This window comes from Dreissena polymorpha, chromosome 1 (assembly GCF_020536995.1).
Source record: "Dreissena polymorpha isolate Duluth1 chromosome 1, UMN_Dpol_1.0, whole genome shotgun sequence".
Classification (NCBI taxonomy): domain Eukaryota; kingdom Metazoa; phylum Mollusca; class Bivalvia; order Myida; family Dreissenidae; genus Dreissena; species Dreissena polymorpha.
Genome location: NC_068355.1, coordinates 50,613,247 through 50,634,311, shown reverse-complemented (window position 1 = coordinate 50,634,311; position 21,065 = coordinate 50,613,247). Strand labels below are relative to the sequence as shown.

Here is a 21,065-nt window from a genome sequence, read left to right as displayed (position 1 = left end):
AGCTCCCAGGCGCGTATGCATCTTTTGACGATTTAAAAACCTGAAAATTATAAAGCGTTGCAACGCAAAACGGTTGAATAATTCGGAGAGTTTTGTTGTTGTCGTTATATTTTGTGAAACTACGACGATTGCTTATATAAAGTATAAAATGCATCGCTAATTATATGAGCACGGATGGCCGAGTGGTATAAGCGGTAGACTTTTACTCCAGGACTTCAGGGGTCAGTGGTCCGAGCCCTGTTGACGGTTACTTTTTAAAAATTTTATTCTTGTTTTTTTACTGAAGTTTTTTAGATCCAAAGTTTACAGTTGTCAATATAAAGCATTTAATTATAAACTTCAATACGTGCCAAAATCTGTGAAAAGGCGCCTTTAACCGTGTTCGACGAGTTCATATTCAAAACAAAGAAAGCGAGCGAAGCCTTTTTCTCAAATGCACCCAAATTAAGAACATATTGCGCATTTTATAGAGGATATTTGTTGGATTGGGTGGAATATCGATTTTATGTTGGATTTGGTGGAATATCGATTTTAATTCACGAGTGATCATAGAAAATTATATTTTCACGAGTGGCGCAGCCACGAGTGAAAATATATTTTTTCTATGATCACGAGTGAATTAAAATCGATATTCCACCCAATCCAACAAATTTTCTTTTTATTTTATGCTCACAAATTAATATTTTTATACATTTGCCAATCCGTTCAAACCAATTTCCCATTGGGCGCCCCAAAATATCATTACCGCTTTTACAATAAGCGTTGCAAATAGTTCACAAGAAAACCAACGTTTAACAATAACTTTTTTGTATTTACAATGCAACACATATCAAGTGAAAAGATAAAAAACACCGATAACATCATTTAAAAAATAAATAATCATATGATGACACAATTTGTTTATTATGACATGTTGGTGTATTAATATGCGGAGTCTATTTATAGCGTAAATAACGCTAACAATGTCTTCGCAAATAACGCTAACAATGTCTTCGCAACAGGATTTACCTAATTTACCGCTATTAACCAACCCTAGACACAAGATTAACATCTATAGTCCAATTAAAAGGGAGGACAGGGCTTACTCGCGCATGCGCCTAAGGGTGACTAGATTGCACGGCGACTATTACAAAACTGTCCTCTGCCCCCAGTGCAACATTCATAACACGTTTGAACATCTTTTCTTTATATGCCCTAAACACGCTGAACAGAGACTATAACTAAGTGCAGGGGTAATAGCGGCCTACAAAAACCCACTTATCATTAATCGCGACTCACTGTTGATGCCTCCAAGCGGAATCGCTCCTGTTGTGCGACTGTACTTGTTTAAATTTTTGCGCGAGACGGGCTACTTAGATAAAATATAATATTCCGTTGGACTATTAGCGGTAGATAGAAATAACAACACATACCGTCAGCAATATATTGCTCCATTTATTCAAATTAATAATAGCAATCTTATGTACTAATGACGGGCGGGACTCGGACGATGGTCACTTCGGTGTTCACCATATGGCCACTCGTCTGGGCCCGAACTGAACCTAACCATATTATTCCGGCCCTATAGGAAAAAACAAAAAATAAATAAATAAATAAATAAACTCAGATCAATAATGGCAACTTTATGTACTAATGACGGGCGGGTCTCGGACGATGGTCACTCCGGTTTTGTCCATATGGCCACTCGTCTGTGCCCGGCTCGAACTAATATACTAATATTAATTAATTTGGTTCTAAAACTGTACCGTAAAACAATTCATGATATATGTAATTTTAAAGATTCCAATTAATAATGACTATCTTATGTACTTATGACAAGAGGAAAATTGCATCAACAAATAAATAGATATAGAAACACTGCATGTAATGTGCACGCCGAGAACCTATATTTGTATTTGGGGTCCAAATGTACTTTGGATTGGTAGTACATTACAATGCAGTGTCCAATAACACCTTGTTGACGTCAATACATAAATAAACAATACTATAAACAAGGCAAAGATGAGGGAGCTGTCTATAACGAACGTTCGCGGTTTCCTCGTCTGCGCTTTAAGATATATAGGAAAATTACACCAATAAATAAATAGATAAAGACTAATAATACTAAAACGACGGAAGGGTACGTCCCCCCCCCCCCTCAATACATATGTCACTTGGCCCCTTTCGACAACTATGGATAAGCTCTAATCCTTCTTTTACAACCAAATAGCGCTTTCGTACGAAATTTTTTTGGGTACGAACAATTTGGGGTACGAACAAAAAATTGGGGGAACGGGGAAGTAGTGACCGTGGGGAACTTGACCCATTCAGCGGAACTGGGAGGAGGGTAACATGCTCGATCAAATATAAAAATAACTACATTTGATGTTTTCCAAGCGTCACAGCGTTTTAAGTGCCACCTTGAAGTTTCGTGTCTGGTTCCTATCCCGAACTTCTCGATAAATTTTAAAGAGGACGGGAACCAAGCTGCTAATACCTTTATCAATGATAATCAGCGAGGTATGCCGATTGAGACAATTTAGCTTACTCAATCAATTAGCTGGCTCGGTCGTTTACATAGGTCGCCATTGTGAAGAATTTTTCGGCGCAGCTGTTTAACGTCACTTTTGACCTTAGATGACCTTCATTCATGATAGGTCCCCAATGAATAAATCCGAATTGTGCATTGGCTAATAATACAAAAATCACCGTAAACATTGGATGCGTATCATTTGAACTGAAATATGAATATATATTGTAAATTACATGTAAATTACAATAAATTAAAAACTGCCATGATACTAAACATCCTCCAAACATTACATCGAAACGTTTCTCTTAAGTTTACGAAGCAGTGTAGCATGAATCACATGTCTCTACAAATAAAAGAAGCTATTGTTTACATGCCGTAGCAGTCACACTAAACACTACAAAAACAGGCTAGATTGCACTTTACCGGTACGCAGTTGTTTACCACTATCGACAAAGCGGGAGTTTGGGGGCAGTAGCCCCCGATACTAAGGAAATATATAGGTATTGGAAATATATCTGTTTTTGATTTATTTTAATCCATTTTTGCGTTCATTAGTGTAAATATGTTTCTTTGTACTTTGTTTTGTTTATATAAACTTCTGTCTTTCTGCAAACAAATCATATCACTACAGTATGATACTAGCAATATTGAGTCTTTTATGTTGACATTCTACTAACATCTGTACACATTATAACACATTATCTTTTATTTTATTCCAAGATTATGTTCATGGTATTTCAGTGGCGAAAATGGTTTTTTTCCCTATTGAAACTAATGTATTACTCGTTCAATTATGAAAACCTAGTCATTACAATACCTATTGACAATAAAACATATAAGTTAACATCTTCTTGTTCTTCATTTCTTCTCCTAACATCTTTACACATTATAACACATTATCTTTTATTTAATTCCAACATTATGTTCATAGTATTTCAGTGGCGAAAATGTTTTCTTTTCCTATTGAAACTAATGCATTACTCGTTTAATTATGAAAACCTAGTCTTTACAATACTTATTGACAATAAAACATAAAATTTATCCTCTTATTGTTCTTCATTTCTTATTTGTTAATACAGTAAAATATATTATCACTCACTACTTTCATTAAAATACATGGTCGCTTCATTCCATCTCCTTTCAATGGTCGCAAACATTACAGCATCAACGCCGTATATCTTTTTAAAGATATTTCTTGTTTCATGGTATGATAACTTAGACGAGCTGCTTTGCTGAAGCAGCATCGTCAAAAACAACTGTATTTCAACGAAAATGTCCATGAAAGCGGAAAGTGTTGCCCCTGATTAGCACAGGCTGATCTTGGACTATACTTTACGCACATACATTAAGACCGTATTCTCCTCAGAGCGACTCATAAATCGATTGTAGTTTATTTTATAAAACCTGCGGATCGGTTACAAGACTATCCTGATTATGTTTTATGGGCTTCATGATTCCCATACCTTGACAGCTTCATTGCATCGCATATCAAGTGAATATTTTGGTGCGTATTTTAAAATGACTATATTATAATCTAAACGTGTCCACATATCTGTCGGCGAGGTGATTTCTTCTGCCAGTGTTACACCTTATTTTTTGGAAACAACTGTGAGCTTATTCCACACGAGTTTCAGATGCTTCACTTATGTAGCAGTTTGTTTCTATTGAAACGTGTCTTTAGTACTCTGGCATTGCTAACGATGATCAAGAAATCAAAATGTACACATTTTTGCGACATATGCTGGGTCCGTTCTCATAGTGTTTTTAGCATATCGTTATCATACCAACAACCTCTTTCATTTCACTTGCACGCTGTATTCTGATTGAATAATCAGATCACTTGACCTGCCTTTTATTTCTTGATGCATCCATCCCGTATGCAAATTCAAACGGAAATATTCATAACCGTACTATTTTTTAAATCGGAATTAGTGAAATCACGCTTGTAATGCGGATACTTGGATTACGGATGGTACTTCGACAACACAGAAAAACAAATGCCACGTACGAAATATAAGTTAATAAGTATCTTTTTTTTAAATTTATATCCGTAATATTAGTTTTTAAGACACGGTTCATAGTGTAGTTGATAATTGTTATATCCTTTTGTATTGTGAAGAAAGAATTTCATGCAAGAATGGTAGATATTTGCCCAAACAAAAAAGAATATTCTATCGAAGACAGCATAGACAGGATAATCAGAACACATTCCAACGAAGTAAACAAACTTAGAAATATTGAAATACAGTGTTTTCTATTTCAACATGTAGAGTGAAAACTGTGCTTTAAATACTGAAATTTACTTCTAATGACATATGAACGAAGATCGATTTTTGTTTAAATACGTGGTATTCACAATGGTGTAGACCCTTTGATTCCCGATAAAGGGCACGTCGGATAACGAAGGCTCTCAACAAATTGGGCACTCTGATATCTGAGTTTTATACTCTTTTTGAAGTGCATTTATTCATTGCGTTACTTATCTTACCAAGGTGTTTGCTATTCCAGCATGTAAAGTAATTACTGTGCTTAAAATACTGAAATTTTGATCGTATTTAACGAAATATGAACGAAGATAGAGCGTGTATTATATGTGATATGCATGATGCTGTAGACACTTTGATTCCCGATAACTGAGTCTTTGGATAGCGGAGACTTTTAACATATGCTTTTGGCATTATGATATGTTGTAGCCCGGGATGAGAACAATGAAACAAATTTGTGGTGATTCGTTTTTAATTTTCGTCATCGTTTTTAATTTACGTCAGTACCGAATTTTGTTCATTATTTCCTGCTTACTATAACAGTATTTAACAGCGAATTTTGCAGTTATGGTTCACTAAAATAGTGTGTTATATCTGTTAAAAAGAGTCGGGTATTCGGGAACAGAAGTGCCATTGTGATTGAGATGATCGGCTGAAGAAGTGTCCATGAAAATGTGGAATCCGGCTCTTTAAACATTTGAATTTACTGAAATACGTTAGTAAACTTGACATTTAATATATTGGAACATAAGTAAACATATTCATCTTATAATTTGAATAGTTAACACGTTTCTGATTCATTTCTAAGTACTTTTAATTAATTAAAATATGTACCCATCATCCAGTTCAGTCTAACTTTCGATGGAATTGTATCGTTCTTCTCATATAATCAACCGTTTTTTCCGCAAATTTCTTTCTTCGCAATACGAAGTGCTATACACTTAATCGGCCAAACAGTGTTCGTGTCTGAAAACCCAATGAACACGCGTGTCTTTTGCTGTTCTTTGTTATCGAAGTAACATCCGTTATGAGAGTATCAGCATTACCGACGTGGACATGACATCATAGTTTTCCGCGATCGTCAGCGATATGCATTTCGCTGAAAATGAATTTGAAACTGAAAGTTTATTTATAAGCCAGCGTATAGCAGTCCGCATTGGCCTTTAGAGTGTTAAACATAGATGTACTTTGCGTCGTTTGATTGTAACTATTATTATTTAATACTATTTTTCTGCATTTAAACGCTGTATTTTGTTAATTTTGTTGAAAATCCAAAAGATTCGTGATACTAATTTTTGTCCACAGGCCAGAACTCCACGCTAGTTTAACCATCTTGCCATGTCATAAAATGCCTTCCTGCGTATGAGCCTGAAGCAAACGGTACTGAACTGTGCACGTCCACATAATATGCGAACAGATGATTGCGTGCGTCCACATATTCAGTTGGTATGCTTGTGTTCGACGAGTTTGTTTTTATAGCAATTATGAACAGCAATCGAGAGATACTCAACAAAAGTCGGCGGGATCCTTTTTTTTTACAGACACAGAAGATAAATTCATATATTTAGTACGAAAACAACTCGAAATATGTTATTCATTATTTAATGAGCACAAGGATTCCTCAATTACAAGAAATATCTGGCAGTTTGTAAGTAAAAGCCTTGATACATAAGCGATTTTCAAGTATGTTTATTATACATTTATTTTGAGTTATTTTGTGTGTATACTAGTATTTGTATATCAATCAAAACGGACTTTATACACCCTGTATGACGGGGTCGTCCTGAGATGGAAACAATGATCTTTGGTTAGTATTTACTATAACTACATGATGCTACGTTTACAAATGTTGTGAATAAGATTGGAGTTAGTTGGTATTTGTATGAACTTATTGTATGAACTTATTATTTTCATCATGCCTCGGGAAGTTGTTGTTCTGTTTCTCTTGTGTATTCATTCGTTGAAAATTCAAAATGTAATTACATCGAATTTGATGTGTTTTTTTGTAGAGATAGCAAACCAAAGCAAATCCGTCACCGGTTAACCTGTTTCGATATTTGAGCGGTTAACCGGTTAACCGACTGTCTTTGTACCACATAAAAAAACATTCGAAAAACGTATACGTTTACAAAGACCTATAAAATATGTATTGTATAGGTCTTTGACGTTTATAAACAATTACATGTATATGCAAATATACTCTGTTTTGTTGCTTGTCTTGCAGCCTAATTACTTGTGCGTTGTGAGAAATCCAGGCATGTTCGTACAGTGTCGTCCAAGATTAGCCTGTGCAGTCCGCCAAGGCCAATCAGGGACGAAATTTCAACATACACTGGATTTTCGTTAAGCAGATACTTTTCTTTGATTTTCGTTTATAAATTGTGTCTTTGTTTTTTTACCGGAGCTCTGTATCACCGATGTTCAAATCTAGCTATTAAAGTCGTTTAATGACACACTTCAAATAATGTGAACATCTGCGAACACGTCCCTTTTTAAATTACACAATAGTATGATATTGATCACATGGGTATGATGCAATTGTTGTTATAGTAATACTGAAATGCAGTGGCATGCCACTGATGCTGGTACTGCTGCTGATTGTGGTACTGCTGCTAATTATGATGATATTGATAATCATGACACTGCTGAAATTGATGATAATTAGGAAAATGAAAAGGAGAACTATCATGATGATATATAAATGCAACTTATTTTTATTTATAATAGTTGACTTTCGAAGTTGCGATAACACCAAAGTGCAGTGCTATACTTAACTATGACATTGGCTATATTCGAATACACAAACGTACTGAGTATTATTTGATCCGCGTCATGCGAAAATGGGTCTTATTCGACATATGTAGCTCCAGACCAATTAACGCCAATGCGACCACGAGACCTTGAGTGACTGCGCAGGCTGCTCTGGAGCAACGCTGGCCGCATATACCATAGGGCCCATTTTCATATGACGCCGTTCAATTAGGATTGTTAGGGGAACGATTACTTTTGAATGCACGTATTGCCTTACATGAAAAGAGAATGAGTCACGTTATGACAAGTCACATTACATTCAATATACGCATTATTTATTACAAAATCACTGGCTCGAACATTGAAGTTTTCCCAACAGGGTTTCGTGTTTTGGAAACGCGTAAACATTCTTAAAAGCGTGGTATTTGAAATTCAGCGTTAGTCCGTCTGCAAATAACATACTACATGAAACGTGACTTTGATCAAGGGATAAAAAATAATAAATGAAGCGTGTTTATCTTAATGGGATAATATATGATGCTTGTTAAAAAAACAACTCTATTTTATTACTTTCGCTATCTCAAAATATTTGTTCATGTAATAATAAATGAAGCGTTTTTACGATTCGGGAATAATAAAACAAAGCGTGGTAATGTTAATGATACTAAATGAACTCGTTTACTTGCGCGAGGTATTGAAATGGCTCTGATTGACTTAGTTTTAAATATGTGGGTTATGATTTAGACTCCATCGATCGCATTGAAGGATGTCATTATTTTGTTGTAAGGGGGTTTGGTTAGCTGCGTCAAGTTGATTTTCTTAGCAACGCCGTGTTTAATATGACATCCCTACTACATATACAAAATTATATAACCAGATATAACAATATAACAAAACATTTAAATAGTTACTGATGAACTTCAATAGTTTCTATCAAGAGTTCCAGTGCTCACATAAACATAAATAAACGGTGGGACGAACATATCCGAAAATAACTATTCAAGATTACTATCACCTTTAAGTCAATCACTACATTAAATATGTTGTAGTCTATTTATGTTTCTCATACAGATGAAAACTATCACTGGTGTGTGCTGATTGAAAAGGAAAAGGTGCTAACGATTTGAGCATTTATCGCGTTCAACAAAAAATGCATTTCTGCAAGAGTAACCGAATATTAATTTTGTAATCGGTAAACCTCCTAAAAAACGGATAACCGGTTAACCGATTAACCGTTGCCATCCATAGTTTTTTGCTTTCGAATTATAATCACAATGCCAGGTTATCATTTTGTATCTCCATGTGTGAACAGTACTCACCAAATATGCTCACATAATTACGCAAATTGGGTCATTGTCGACCTGAAATGGCCCAAAAGTCACCTAAAAGTAAATTCTAGTCACCCGGGGGCGACTAGCGTCGGCTTGAAGTCACCTCCAGGGTGAAATGAATTGGCTTCTAGTCACCCTCGGGTGACTTTTGGGCAATTACAGGTCGACAATAACCCAATGAGCCATAATTACCATGTTAAATATTGCTTTAAATTATGAACGCTTATACATTAATAAAATGTATGTTCTATCTCTCAAGTTTTTTTATTTGTTTATTCAATTTACTTCAAAAACAAACAACATGCACTCTGGATAATATTTATTTTTTTGTATTTATTTGAAACATTAAACACAAAAGGGCAAACACGGCACAGCTGTCGATGCACGAGTTTAACATTTCATGTGCCCATGATGCAAATGTGTATATGGCAAAGCACACACGCATCGAACGTATTTAAAAAAATGTTTGTATATGAATTCTTGGCCAGTAAGATCTTCATTTGACAAGTCGTGTTGTATTGGTCAATCTTCAAAGGTTTTAAGTCTCTGTTCCATATTTGAATATGGAAAGTACAACGCTCAGCACTAAAGAAATATTCTCAGACTTGGTTATGCACACTTATATTATTTATGCAAACCTTTTGAAATGACTTATCATGAAGCTGTCATGGACCACATATCTATTTTGTCAAATAGTCGTTAGATTCTCATGAACAGCGAGAGTTTTTCGCGCTTAAATGTCGCATTTTAGTGTGTATTATAAATCTTTTGATTGTTCTGTAGTTTGTATGACATTTTAAAAATGGCAAAATTATCTAATGTACCATCATTGGTTCATCGTTCAATTTCCACAGCATTAACACCTGCCCTCATCAGCCTGTTTCGTGTAATACTTTCCAGCAGGATTGTTTTTTTTCACAATGTCGCGTTTCCCAAATGTAAACAATGTTGGGATGTGTACATTTTGAGCAACTGAAAAAGCAAAAATTGCTGTACTGGAAAGTTTTTTCCGGACCCATTTAGTTGATGTGCTGTGTCTTGTAACGCTCTCGAGCATTTTTCTTTATCGGTTCTATCTTCTACATTATTCTCCAGTCTTACGAAGCGCAAATTATCCATGCCAAAATAGTTATCTTTTGATGTTTTACATTTAATACGTCGAAAACAAGCGGGGGGTCTTCTTAAACCCCGCCCCCTTTTCAATCAAATTTCTAATAAATTTTTCACGCAAACAATATTGCGCCGCGTCTCTAAAAACGGGTATAAGTGGCTGTTGTTTCAAATGCATGTACAATGCATACATTACTATTTGAACAATTTATTTAAGTCAGTTGATTACTCTTTGCTTAAACGAATTTATATAATATTTCAAAGTTATATACTACATATACACCTTATTTATATATGAACGGGTAAAACTTTACAATTGTACTGTCTAGCTCATTGGAGCACGAACTCCATAAGGGTGAGCCTCTCTGGACAGCCGTCGTTCGCTTATTTTTCTATTTTTCGCGCAGAAATCGATTCAATGGATATTAAACAAACTTATTATGCTTGTTCGTTGTATCATTCAAAAATAATAATAAAACATTTTAATTTGTAGAATAATCGACCGGGGCGGGAGCTCTTTTGTTTGACGGAGAATGCGATGTGTGTTTTTTTTTTTAAATCTTCTTGTCATGAAACACTGCTCCAATTTTGCAATGCTTTTATATAAACGATTCTCTTACTTGCACCGTAACAATTTTGTTGAAATAACTGTAATTCGTTTAGAAATATTAACATGTTGTTTTGCCTTATTTCCGGATACGACTATATAAAACACATTTATCGTATGAACCTCCAACGTCTCTATTTAACCTATACAATGTGTTTTCCAAATTTTTATTCTCGTCCTAGTCTATTTAAAGAGGGAAAGTATTGTATTAATATCTCGCAATTTTTTTTTTAATTTCCTCGTAATAAAGTTGTCAGAGGTTAAATGGATTCGTCTAGCTTAAGTGTCAGTCTTTTCGAAATATTTTCCGTCTTTTATATATTTTATCAAAGGATTACGTGTTCATTCTGATATATAATAGACTTTAAATTTCATATGATGATATTTGGTTTTATGAGTCAGACCACTTACATAACAATGATCGAAGGATTGACTTTAAACTTCATTTATGGATACATTGTTTAAATGAAAACGACAGTGAAAAGAAATCATTACTCAGCATATGTGGTATTATTTACTTGTATACTGTACATTATTCCGGTTATACAATTCTCCTTATGGTACCATTGTTTGATAACATACCTTTAAAATACCCAAATACATCAATGTTAAACTTCGTACTTGCATGTTGCTGAAAAGATTGTTATTAGTCGACCCGTGTAAAAGAGTCACGGCCATAGCTACATTAAATGTTGTGTTATTCCACGTCTATCTGTGTCAGTTTTCATTATCTTGTCATTTCCCTTAAAACATGTTAAATGTTTGTTCATTTGAATAATAACTGTAGCAAGGATATTTGCGAAAATATAACCCATGTACATTTCTGGTTTGTTCCCCTTCGTCATTTTAAACACTAAAAATACACATGCATATACACGTCTGTACATGTACATATATATCTGTTCGACAAAACTAAAGTTGCCCGAAGATTTCAATTACATGCATTTTCAGTTAAAGTCGAGTTAACAAACAAACAAACAAACAAACACGTCTTAATGCCGAGCTAAGCCTTTATTTGTCAGTCAGCATTCCGCTGAAACATGACTGGCATGTATGTGCCCCGACCCGGGATCGAACCCGAGACCTCTGGATTTCAGCAAGCGCCTTATCCACTGAGCTATGGAGGCAACTCCAGTATGGTTCCTCACTGGAAATTTCGGATTCGATTTTTATTGAAATAATACTAGAATAGTTTCTTTGAAATTTTATATATCCATCTCTCTAAACATAACAAAATCGAAACACAAATGGCTTTTAATTTTTTAAAGAAACCAATGTCAATGATTTATGATTTATTTTTCCTGTACATGGAACACATGGGCAAAATGTAAATCTTTACCGATGGCATTATTACATATATGCTTTTTTATCAACTTATGTTTATTGCCTCTCAAAAATATTATTGTTTACGTTCAATGAAATACATATTTCGTTTTTAAACAGAACTTTCTCATTGCGCATTCAGAACATTTAAACTGATCGGTGAGTTCTTTTGCTTGAACAGGTCGACTAAAAACGTTGTTTACGATAGCAGTAGAACGAGAACGCGAATGCTTCATTTGAGTTCCTGCTGGCACAATCTGCAATATTCGTTCCATCATAGAAGTCTGGGCCATTTTGTCCAGGAACGAGTTCCGGTGCAATAAACGCGCCTTCGATGCTTGTCTGATACAATGATTGTCCACACAGAGTACCGCTACAGGGTCCCCAACAAGAGAACGCCGCTTGTTCTGTTACGTTGTTCGTGAAGTTGTTGAAATACGGCACCGTTGGAATATCGATATTCAAATAGACAGTTGTGTTCTCGAGACCTTCACTGCATCGGTACTGAATACAAGCATAGTAGAAATCCCGAACACCATCGTTGTCCTTCTGGATGCTAGTGGAGTAGGTGTAGTGGTAATTAGTCCCTGCCGAGGACCAAACGCTGGTGGCTGTGAAACCAGGCATGCTCGGAAGGTCGTCTATTGTAGCCGAGAAATTGAACGCGTCGGTGAAATTAATTCGTGCAGTACACAGATTTGTACCGTCTGGTATGGGCTCATAGGCCGGCAGGCTGGGTTTGATAAAATGGAACGCTGGTTGGTCGATTGTTGAGTTCATGCAAGTAGATAAATCTTGGTAGAACCCGCCATTTGAATTTGAAATAAAGTTGACGAATACGTCTTTTTGGTTTGGTAAGACATTATATCGCACAGCTGTATGAGCAACTTCTATCACCGAGGAGTAATCAGCCAGGTTTTTTGGTTTTAATTGTGTTATCACTGGAATAAAGCTTCCACCAATCGAAACTGTTTCCGCTGAGGTAAGATTCATGAGTCCGATCAGAACGTTTGTTTGATTAGCTGGATTAAAGTCCAGACATCGAACCTCAAAGCACTTGCTATCAAGATCGCTGGTGTATGGGAAATATAGTCTCAGTCGTTCGTTGTTTGGCGTATATGCAACGACACCTGGAGCGAATGTGGCTGGGTTAGCTGCGTCCGCTGGGTTCTCGTAGAAGACTCTCGCTTTAAAGTAGCACCTGGGTACTCCCGGGATCTTGTCAATGTTATACCAGTTTCCAGTATTGATCTGTGTCAGCAAATCATCAGTCAGATCAATCTGTCGTTTACGACGATTAACATTCGTTGTTGGAGCCAATGCCCATCGTCCTTTAGCTTCATCTAGTAGCCAAAGAGCCATACCCTGTCGTACCCTGAACACGACTTGACCGGTCAATGGATCGCCTGAGTCTGTTCTCAGATCGATCTGGAGAATACCGTCAGACATAAGCGCTTCGCCGTTAACAGTAATGAACTGTCCGAGTTCATCTGTGAACGAATCGTTCACACTGGGTGCCGTGATACTAATTTGTACTGACTGGCTGTACGGATTTCCTGCCATGTCGGTGATTGAATTTGCATTGATGATAAGTTGAGCAACTCCTTGTCCTAAATTCGTAGGGTCACCAGAAATTGAAAGCATGTTGTCCTTTGTAGGGTCAATTGACACCGGAGGAGCCGCTTTAATCATTCTGATTTCCACATTCAGTGTACCTCTGTATGTCGCAGGAAGATCGATGACTTTAACGGCCACTATGTACACACCCGATGGATCGGTCACGTGTATAACGACCTGTGTTGTGGCAGGTATTGTTTCTTTAAAGAAACCCTTCTCATCAGTGAGAACTATGCCATTTGTATTTATACTGACAGACATTGCAGAAAGTGTCTCCGATGTGTCGTAATCTGTGACTGTTCCAACTACCGTGATACCGCTATCTTTGCAACAGGCGCAATGAGTAATATATTTCACTTCTTTGGTTCCAAAAACACCGCAGTCGACTTTTCGGTATTCTCCCACGGGACATATTATTCCATCATCGGGGCAACCTTTATGGCGGTAGATGTTGTATCGACATGTCCCCGTAGGACAGGTTCCTACATCATAGGTACAGTCGCCAACCAGCGTTCGGTTCGCTGGGATTCGGGGCGATTTGTACTCTGAAATACAGAACACCCTTCGTATGTATAAATCGTCCTTTTGATCATTAGCTTGCGACACAGTCATATCCGTGGTAGTGGAGTTAAACTATAAAAGTAACGTTTCTAGGGCTAAATTGTGTCAGATTCTCAGATTAAAATACATGTATAACAAAAGTGTGATTAGTATTTAAGTAGATTACTTATTACAAATAAAGATATTTATTTTATGCTTTCCGGTGGTTTATAGAGAAATATCAGTGAATTAAAACTGATAATTTCACTGTTTCAAACAATGAAAATTATCAGTGAAAATTATCGATAATTTTCACTGTTTATGTTAAATGACGTCATTTTTTTGACGAAATGACGTCATGTTCCCAACGAAATTCTTTAGTTAAACTCTTTAACAATGTATATAAACTGTGAAATAAAGCATAAAATAAAAAGAAAATTTGTTGGAATCGATGGATTATCGATTTTAATTCACTCGTGATCATAGAAAATATTATTTTCTATGATCACTCGTGAATTAAAATCGATAATCCACCGAATCCAACAAATATCCTCTATATAATGTACCCACATATAATTTATATTATAATTAATGATTATGAGTGTGTATATAAACGAATTATGTTACATAAAATAACGTATATATTGTATTTGCTTACCTTTTGACCACGGTTTTTCAAAACTCTTATCACATCTGAAAATATCTGAAAATAAAATATGGTTCATTGGTTGTATACCAAGTAAGTTGGATATAAATAAGTACATTTATTTAGCTATACATTAAATTAGAGTTGATTGAAATATATATTTATACAAAGTGTTTTATCATGCCACAACTTTCTGGCATCGTAAATTTCTACAATTAAACACAGGAATAAGGTCTATGTAACATGTTATTTATCATGTAATCGGATTATGATTATTATATAGAGAATACCAGGTCGGTGCCAAATTAAGCAAAGTTTATTTTTCGAGACTTAGAAAAGCTGAACCACGAACCTTGGCGAGTGGTTCAGATTTTCGTGCCGAGAAAAATAACCTTTGCTTTATTCGGCACCGACTAGTGTTCGATTTATCCCATCAATTTTCTTAGTCGTAAATTATTTCTTTAAAAATAGAATAGGAAAATCGAACTACACGGAAAATCCCAAAGTTATTTCAAGCAAACATTGTTTCATTATTTTAATCGGGCCGGGCCTAATATATTACAAAAAGATCTGTAACTAGCCTGTTTTTCTGTTTATCATACCTCTACGTCCCCGATTTTTAAGAAAAATAAAAAAACAAACACTAAACAACTGCAGCTTCAGCGTGAAAGAACATGCATTGTGTCGTAGGACGTGTTAATAATGACGTCACAAGTACGCGCACTTAATATTTGTAAATTTTTGTGTTTTTTTTTTTTGCTTTTTGAGATGCATTATGTGTTAAAAATATATTACATCTTGGTATCAAATTGTTGGTTTTGTTGAATCTGATTCGATTTTACTAAAAATGAATACTTTATAGTTGATTCCGAGTAATATGACCATTCTCCGCCGCGCGTGACAGCTATATTTCAGCACTGTCGAAATAGAGGAAAATTTATTCCACAGTGGTTTATTTCGACAATGGCACGTCTGATGATGGGATAAAATAAACGTGAACATAAAATGTTATATAAGATTATGTAAAACCCGTGTAACTGTGCCTTTTTATTTGTTCAATGTACTTGCAGAATTGGCAATTTGTACAACTAATAGGTCGTTTTCATTAATTATGTTTACGAAACTCTACCTATTCTTCCTCGTTGAGACAAGAATAGTTGTGTATAATAAAGTAAGTGGGTTTGAACAATTGAACTGCAATGAATTATGGATCAGAATTTAAACACTATTTACAAAATCAGTAATTAAATTATATAGGTTTGTTGAAGACGTCTACTGGCGCTTAAAGTTGAGTTTTAGTTCAGCTCATTTAAACATTAATAAAATATAATTTATCTAATATAAAATTTAATTAAAATGTGTATGAATTAACAAAAAATGTCTATATAGTTTAAACTAGAAAAGCCGATATAATTTTAAGGAGTGCAATGCATTTTAGGGAGTTGGTAATTGCGGCAGTAAAGGAAATAGTTACTGAGATAGGGGCCTTGTAAAATACTCTAAAATCGTGTAGAAGTGTTAATTCGAGTTAGGAATAGTAACAGTGTAGATACGTAACGGATTGTTGGGAATGATTGTGGCAAGTGGGCATTGTATTCAAGATTGGCAAATTGTAAATACATGTGGTAAAAAAGTTTGAAGATTTTGATAAAAGGCAGTTACAGACAAAATGGATATTTTAAAGAATTATTGAATAGTATGGACGAAGAAAATTATTTTCGAAGATTGAAGACTAAATGAACAATAATTGCAAATATGTGTTTTACCGCCTTATCACTTATATAAGTTAAGCAAACAATAACTAAAATGGTATGATAATTACAATAATAGAATTACACCAACCATTTTTGCAGGAGCAGTAATTGGGAGTAGCTATGAATAACAATTGCTGCAAACGGACAGCGAGCATTACGTATCGTAAAGAAAGTGTTTGCTTCTAAAATATATGTAGCTATAAAACGATATTGAAAGGCTTACCTTTAGGACAGACTTTGCAGCATTGTCCAGCTGGAACGTATGCGTTCTTACACATAACAGGCTTACACAGTACCAAACTACATTTATCTGTAATAAAACACATCCATGTATATGAACTACATATGCATTTAGTGTAGATTTCGTTAAAAACATTATTCATTTATACATTTATAGTGGCGTTATTTTGATGAAGTACTATTGATTGTTGATTTTGAAATGAAAATGCTTAAAAACGTCCGATATAATATATACCCTTTAAATGTATGGTATCTGTACCGATATAATATATACACTTTCCATTACGTAGCATCACGTGCCGATTTATATGGTTTGGATAATTTTACCTTTCTTCGATGGTCTATCCTGTCCTTCAATATTGGTCACCAACGCCAGGGTCACCAACACCATTAAAACACCATAAGTGGTCTGCACAAAGTACGATGTATATGATTACTACATAGGTTAGTTAATGTATGGTACACATTTTGAGACTAACATTAATTTTGCTATTAATCTGTTGCATACGATTTCACAGAACGGGGGTGGGGGCATGCGTAGCACGGAGTTTACTGGGTTTAAGGGAGGTTATTGGAGCTTACTTCCAAGATTCTTAAAGCCCCTTTATATTTATATCTCTTTTTTTATGAATACGCCCTTTCGGCTGTACGGTGTTTGAGCTCGTCTCGGTTGTTTGTTTCAATACCGAAGACGTCGGAATAAAATAGTTATTGAAGCAAAACCGTATACACATGTGTTGTTTAATTTCTTGACCTTCGAGATTTTGGATGTTCGAATATCATGTTATCGTATAATAGACAGTGTATGTACCTGTTTACAGTAAAATAGGACACAAATGACAATTATTACATTATCTCGACGCGTGTTTATGTTTATTGATTCATTTAATGCCGAAATATAGTGTTCTAACCCCCCTTTTTGGAACTGACTTCCTTTTAAGCTCATTTCGATAGCTGACTTAAAAATGACTAACAGCTTTTTCCTATGTTAAATTGTTTGACACGAAATACTAACCTTTCTGTAATAAAGGTTATACATGTACTTCAATACCATAGTTTTATGGCATGTTCTGTGGTGAAATATAAGCGTGCGCGTCTTAATGACCAAACTTAATGAATTATTATAATGTTGTACGAAAAACCTGCCGACCAATCAATCCAACCTTTTTAAAGAGGATGGGTTGTGGGGTTCCTGATATACGAGATAATAGACCGTTTATAAGCCACTTTCAGAAATATTTTAGTATATTTTATAACGTGTCGACCTTATTCTGATATAAACGTTTGTTTAACCATTATTTTTAACGTCCTTACAGATTATACAGGTCTCAGCGGGAGATAATAAGTGCATCTTTAGTTACAGTATATGCATTTAGGAAATTAAAAATCGAAGAGGACTATGATACCATTCCCATTCCATGGACTAAATAGTTTAAATGTAGAATATGCCAGAAATAATTTTTCAACAGAGCCTGATTTGAGCAGCAGATCAAGACACATGAACCAAACAAAAACATGTACAGCTGATGTTTGTAAAGTTTTTTTATAAAGTCTTCTTAGACAAGTCTGACATATAATTTCTATAAGATCTACTAAATTACACTTTTCTTTCCGTATATGTCATGATGCTAGATACTTACGTGATTTTGTATATTAAAATAAACCATTATCTTTATTACGTCATTTCTTCCCACGATATCGCTTCATACATTTACAAGTTTACACAGCACTTACATGAATGATAAAACATAATTTGGGTCGTAATGCATTCGTTATGCATTGGACACATGAACAGCACTTAAGATAAGCAGGCCATGTTAGGAACAAACGTAATAACCTTTCCAGGTGAACCAATACTTTATTTCCTAAATTCAACAGTCTATAATAATATGAATTCAAATAATTATACAATATAAATAAAATACATGTACATATTGATCACTTGTACTGATATCATATCGTTTATTTCATTTTCACAAACATTTATATCCACTACAAGTAACATTTTCGCAATCATGATATATTCACAAACCTGAGATTTTGTAAAAGTAGGCATATGATTAAAAGAAAGTCAGTTAAAAAGGGGGTTAAACCATTATAATTCCGCATTAAATAAATCAATAGACCAAATCACGCGTCGAGATAATAAAATGATCTTGGTTTATGTTATATTATACTGTAAACATGCACAAATACTGTTTATTGTACACGAACATGATATTCGACCATAAAAAATCTCGAAGGTCAATAAATTTAACAACAAATGTGTGGAAGGGTTTGCTTTAATAACTTTTGTTCCGACGCCTACGGTTTTGAAACAAAAACCGTGTGGAGCACAAACACCGTAGTGCCGAAAGGGCAAATTCATTAAAAAGACATAAAAATATAAAGTGGCTTACCTGGTGAACATATCCGTCATTCCTTCGCAAAAAACACGAAAACGACGCCATCTTGGAAGTAAGTTCAAACTAACCTCACTTAAACCCAGTAACCTCCAGGCTACACATGCACCCCTCCCCATATTTAAATGGGGTTTACTCATAAATTATTTTATAATGACCTAGATCTTTATAAATATAAAAGTCATCAATATAATTACATTAAATAAAATGTGGCTTAACCAGAATTTGTTATTTCTTTCAAATAGTATGTTGAACAAATAAATAAAGTCGCATTTAACAAATTAATAATTTTAAAAAGTCAATATAATATAAGAACCCGTCCGTGTAAAAGTAATAGAAACAGCCCACTTAATTTACCTTCATTTTATTACTTTCCAACGTATTTGCTTCTTGTTTAAGCTATGAAACTTTAAAACTGATGACTCCCTTTTATACATATCTATCCCGGATATTTGGATATGTAAGTATTATATTCGTATAATCGTCGGGATGCTGATGAATACCATCCTTCCGTGCGCAATATCATTGATCAATCCGATTAACCAATACAAATTCGTTTGAGCGGATATCTAGTTACGTATTTAATGTTTGATGTATCATGATCCTACATCAGGTAACAACCAAAAATAGATGTTCACGGATTTGAATCGAAAACAAATGTCATGCCAAATCTCAAACGATACAAAAGTATGCCCTATATGAAATGTTTGATACTATGCATATATTTGTATATTAGTTATCTTGCGCTGCATCACACCCATATGGTTAAATTATTGAGTATCAATTGTAATTTATAGTGACACATATAAACACCATCACACAAGTTAGTTATATTGCGTAATTATAGTTTCTATATTTTGTAGTGTAAGTAAATACCATAAAACGGGTGAATATCTGTTTTCAAAGCCATCCAGGTTATTGACATGACGTAATTATTAGGACGTGCTTTAATTTATTGGACGCTCTTGATGTACATGGAAATGATTTCAGCATGTTCTAAACGTGATTCCCCATCAAACCAGACCACTAGGTTTTCAAAGTTTCTGCCCGTTGTAAAAGGTCTCATTTACCCTCGTAATTTGAGGAAACAACGGTAGTCACAGGTTTGACTTACACGAGCGTATAGATGACCTTGTATAAACAGGGCATCGACCCTTATATATATTCCCCCCCCCCCCCCCCCCCCCCTGGATAAACAATGATGAGCGCGCACTGTGTTATGAGGCTATTAATTAAATATTATCGCAAAACGACGTGTTGTTGTACTGAATGCATTCAGTGCTTTACTTAAATTGAATGCAAATAGAAGCATATTATTTCAAGAAAACGGCATATTATTTTAACACTGTTTCGCTCATTTTTTGGCTCGTGTTTTGAATTTTACATATATAATAAATGGATTTACATCTAAGCGTTTTGAAAACACGCGCACAAATACTAGAGATTATTTGAGAAACTTTTAAAAAAGAATCCTTTATTTATTTCGCTCTTATAGCAATATAATCATTTAAAATTTATTAAGTATACGGAGTGGAAGTGTTCACTTGTTTAACCTATTCATGGTGACTTAAACATATAGTCATAGTAAGCGAAACGTGATATAAAATCAAAGTTGAATGCATCGCTAATTAGGGGATAGTCTAACATAAAATCATCCATAGCACTAATGCGTGACTAAAATTGGATCGTTTTGTCTAATAAATATCATCACGTGTATTTGAAAGTCAAGGTTTAACATTCTTCGTTGCACCACAATCTTTATAACTTGAAACATATCTAAATTTGATTGGTTAATAAAAAAACATCTGATTTGCCAATACATGAATATAGTTTCACTTGATCAACAATCCAGCGTGACTAATTTTAAACGCAGCCACCATTGGTTGATAATCCTTTGCATATACATGTACCATTCGCGAGGTATCACGCTCGCTCACGGTTTAAGCCATGTGACTTTACATACACTAC

The 21,065-nt window shown here is 34.9% G+C and overlaps 2 protein-coding genes across 2 annotated transcripts in view; both read right to left on the bottom strand.

Annotated features, from left to right (window-relative positions):
* LOC127880217 (uncharacterized) overlaps positions 1–21,065 on the bottom strand; it is a 39,047-nt gene that overhangs the window by 7,669 nt on the left and 10,313 nt on the right. The window lies entirely within an intron of this gene.
* LOC127880207 (uncharacterized) lies at positions 11,966–18,429 on the bottom strand. The gene is made up of 5 exons (XM_052427489.1): positions 18,336–18,429; positions 17,023–17,104; positions 16,679–16,765; positions 14,714–14,758; positions 11,966–14,060 (listed from the first exon to the last, which is right to left on the bottom strand). The coding sequence occupies exons 1-5, from the start codon at positions 18,360–18,362 to the stop codon at positions 12,085–12,087; spliced, it is 2,217 nt and encodes a 738-aa protein (XP_052283449.1). The 5' UTR covers positions 18,363–18,429; the 3' UTR covers positions 11,966–12,084.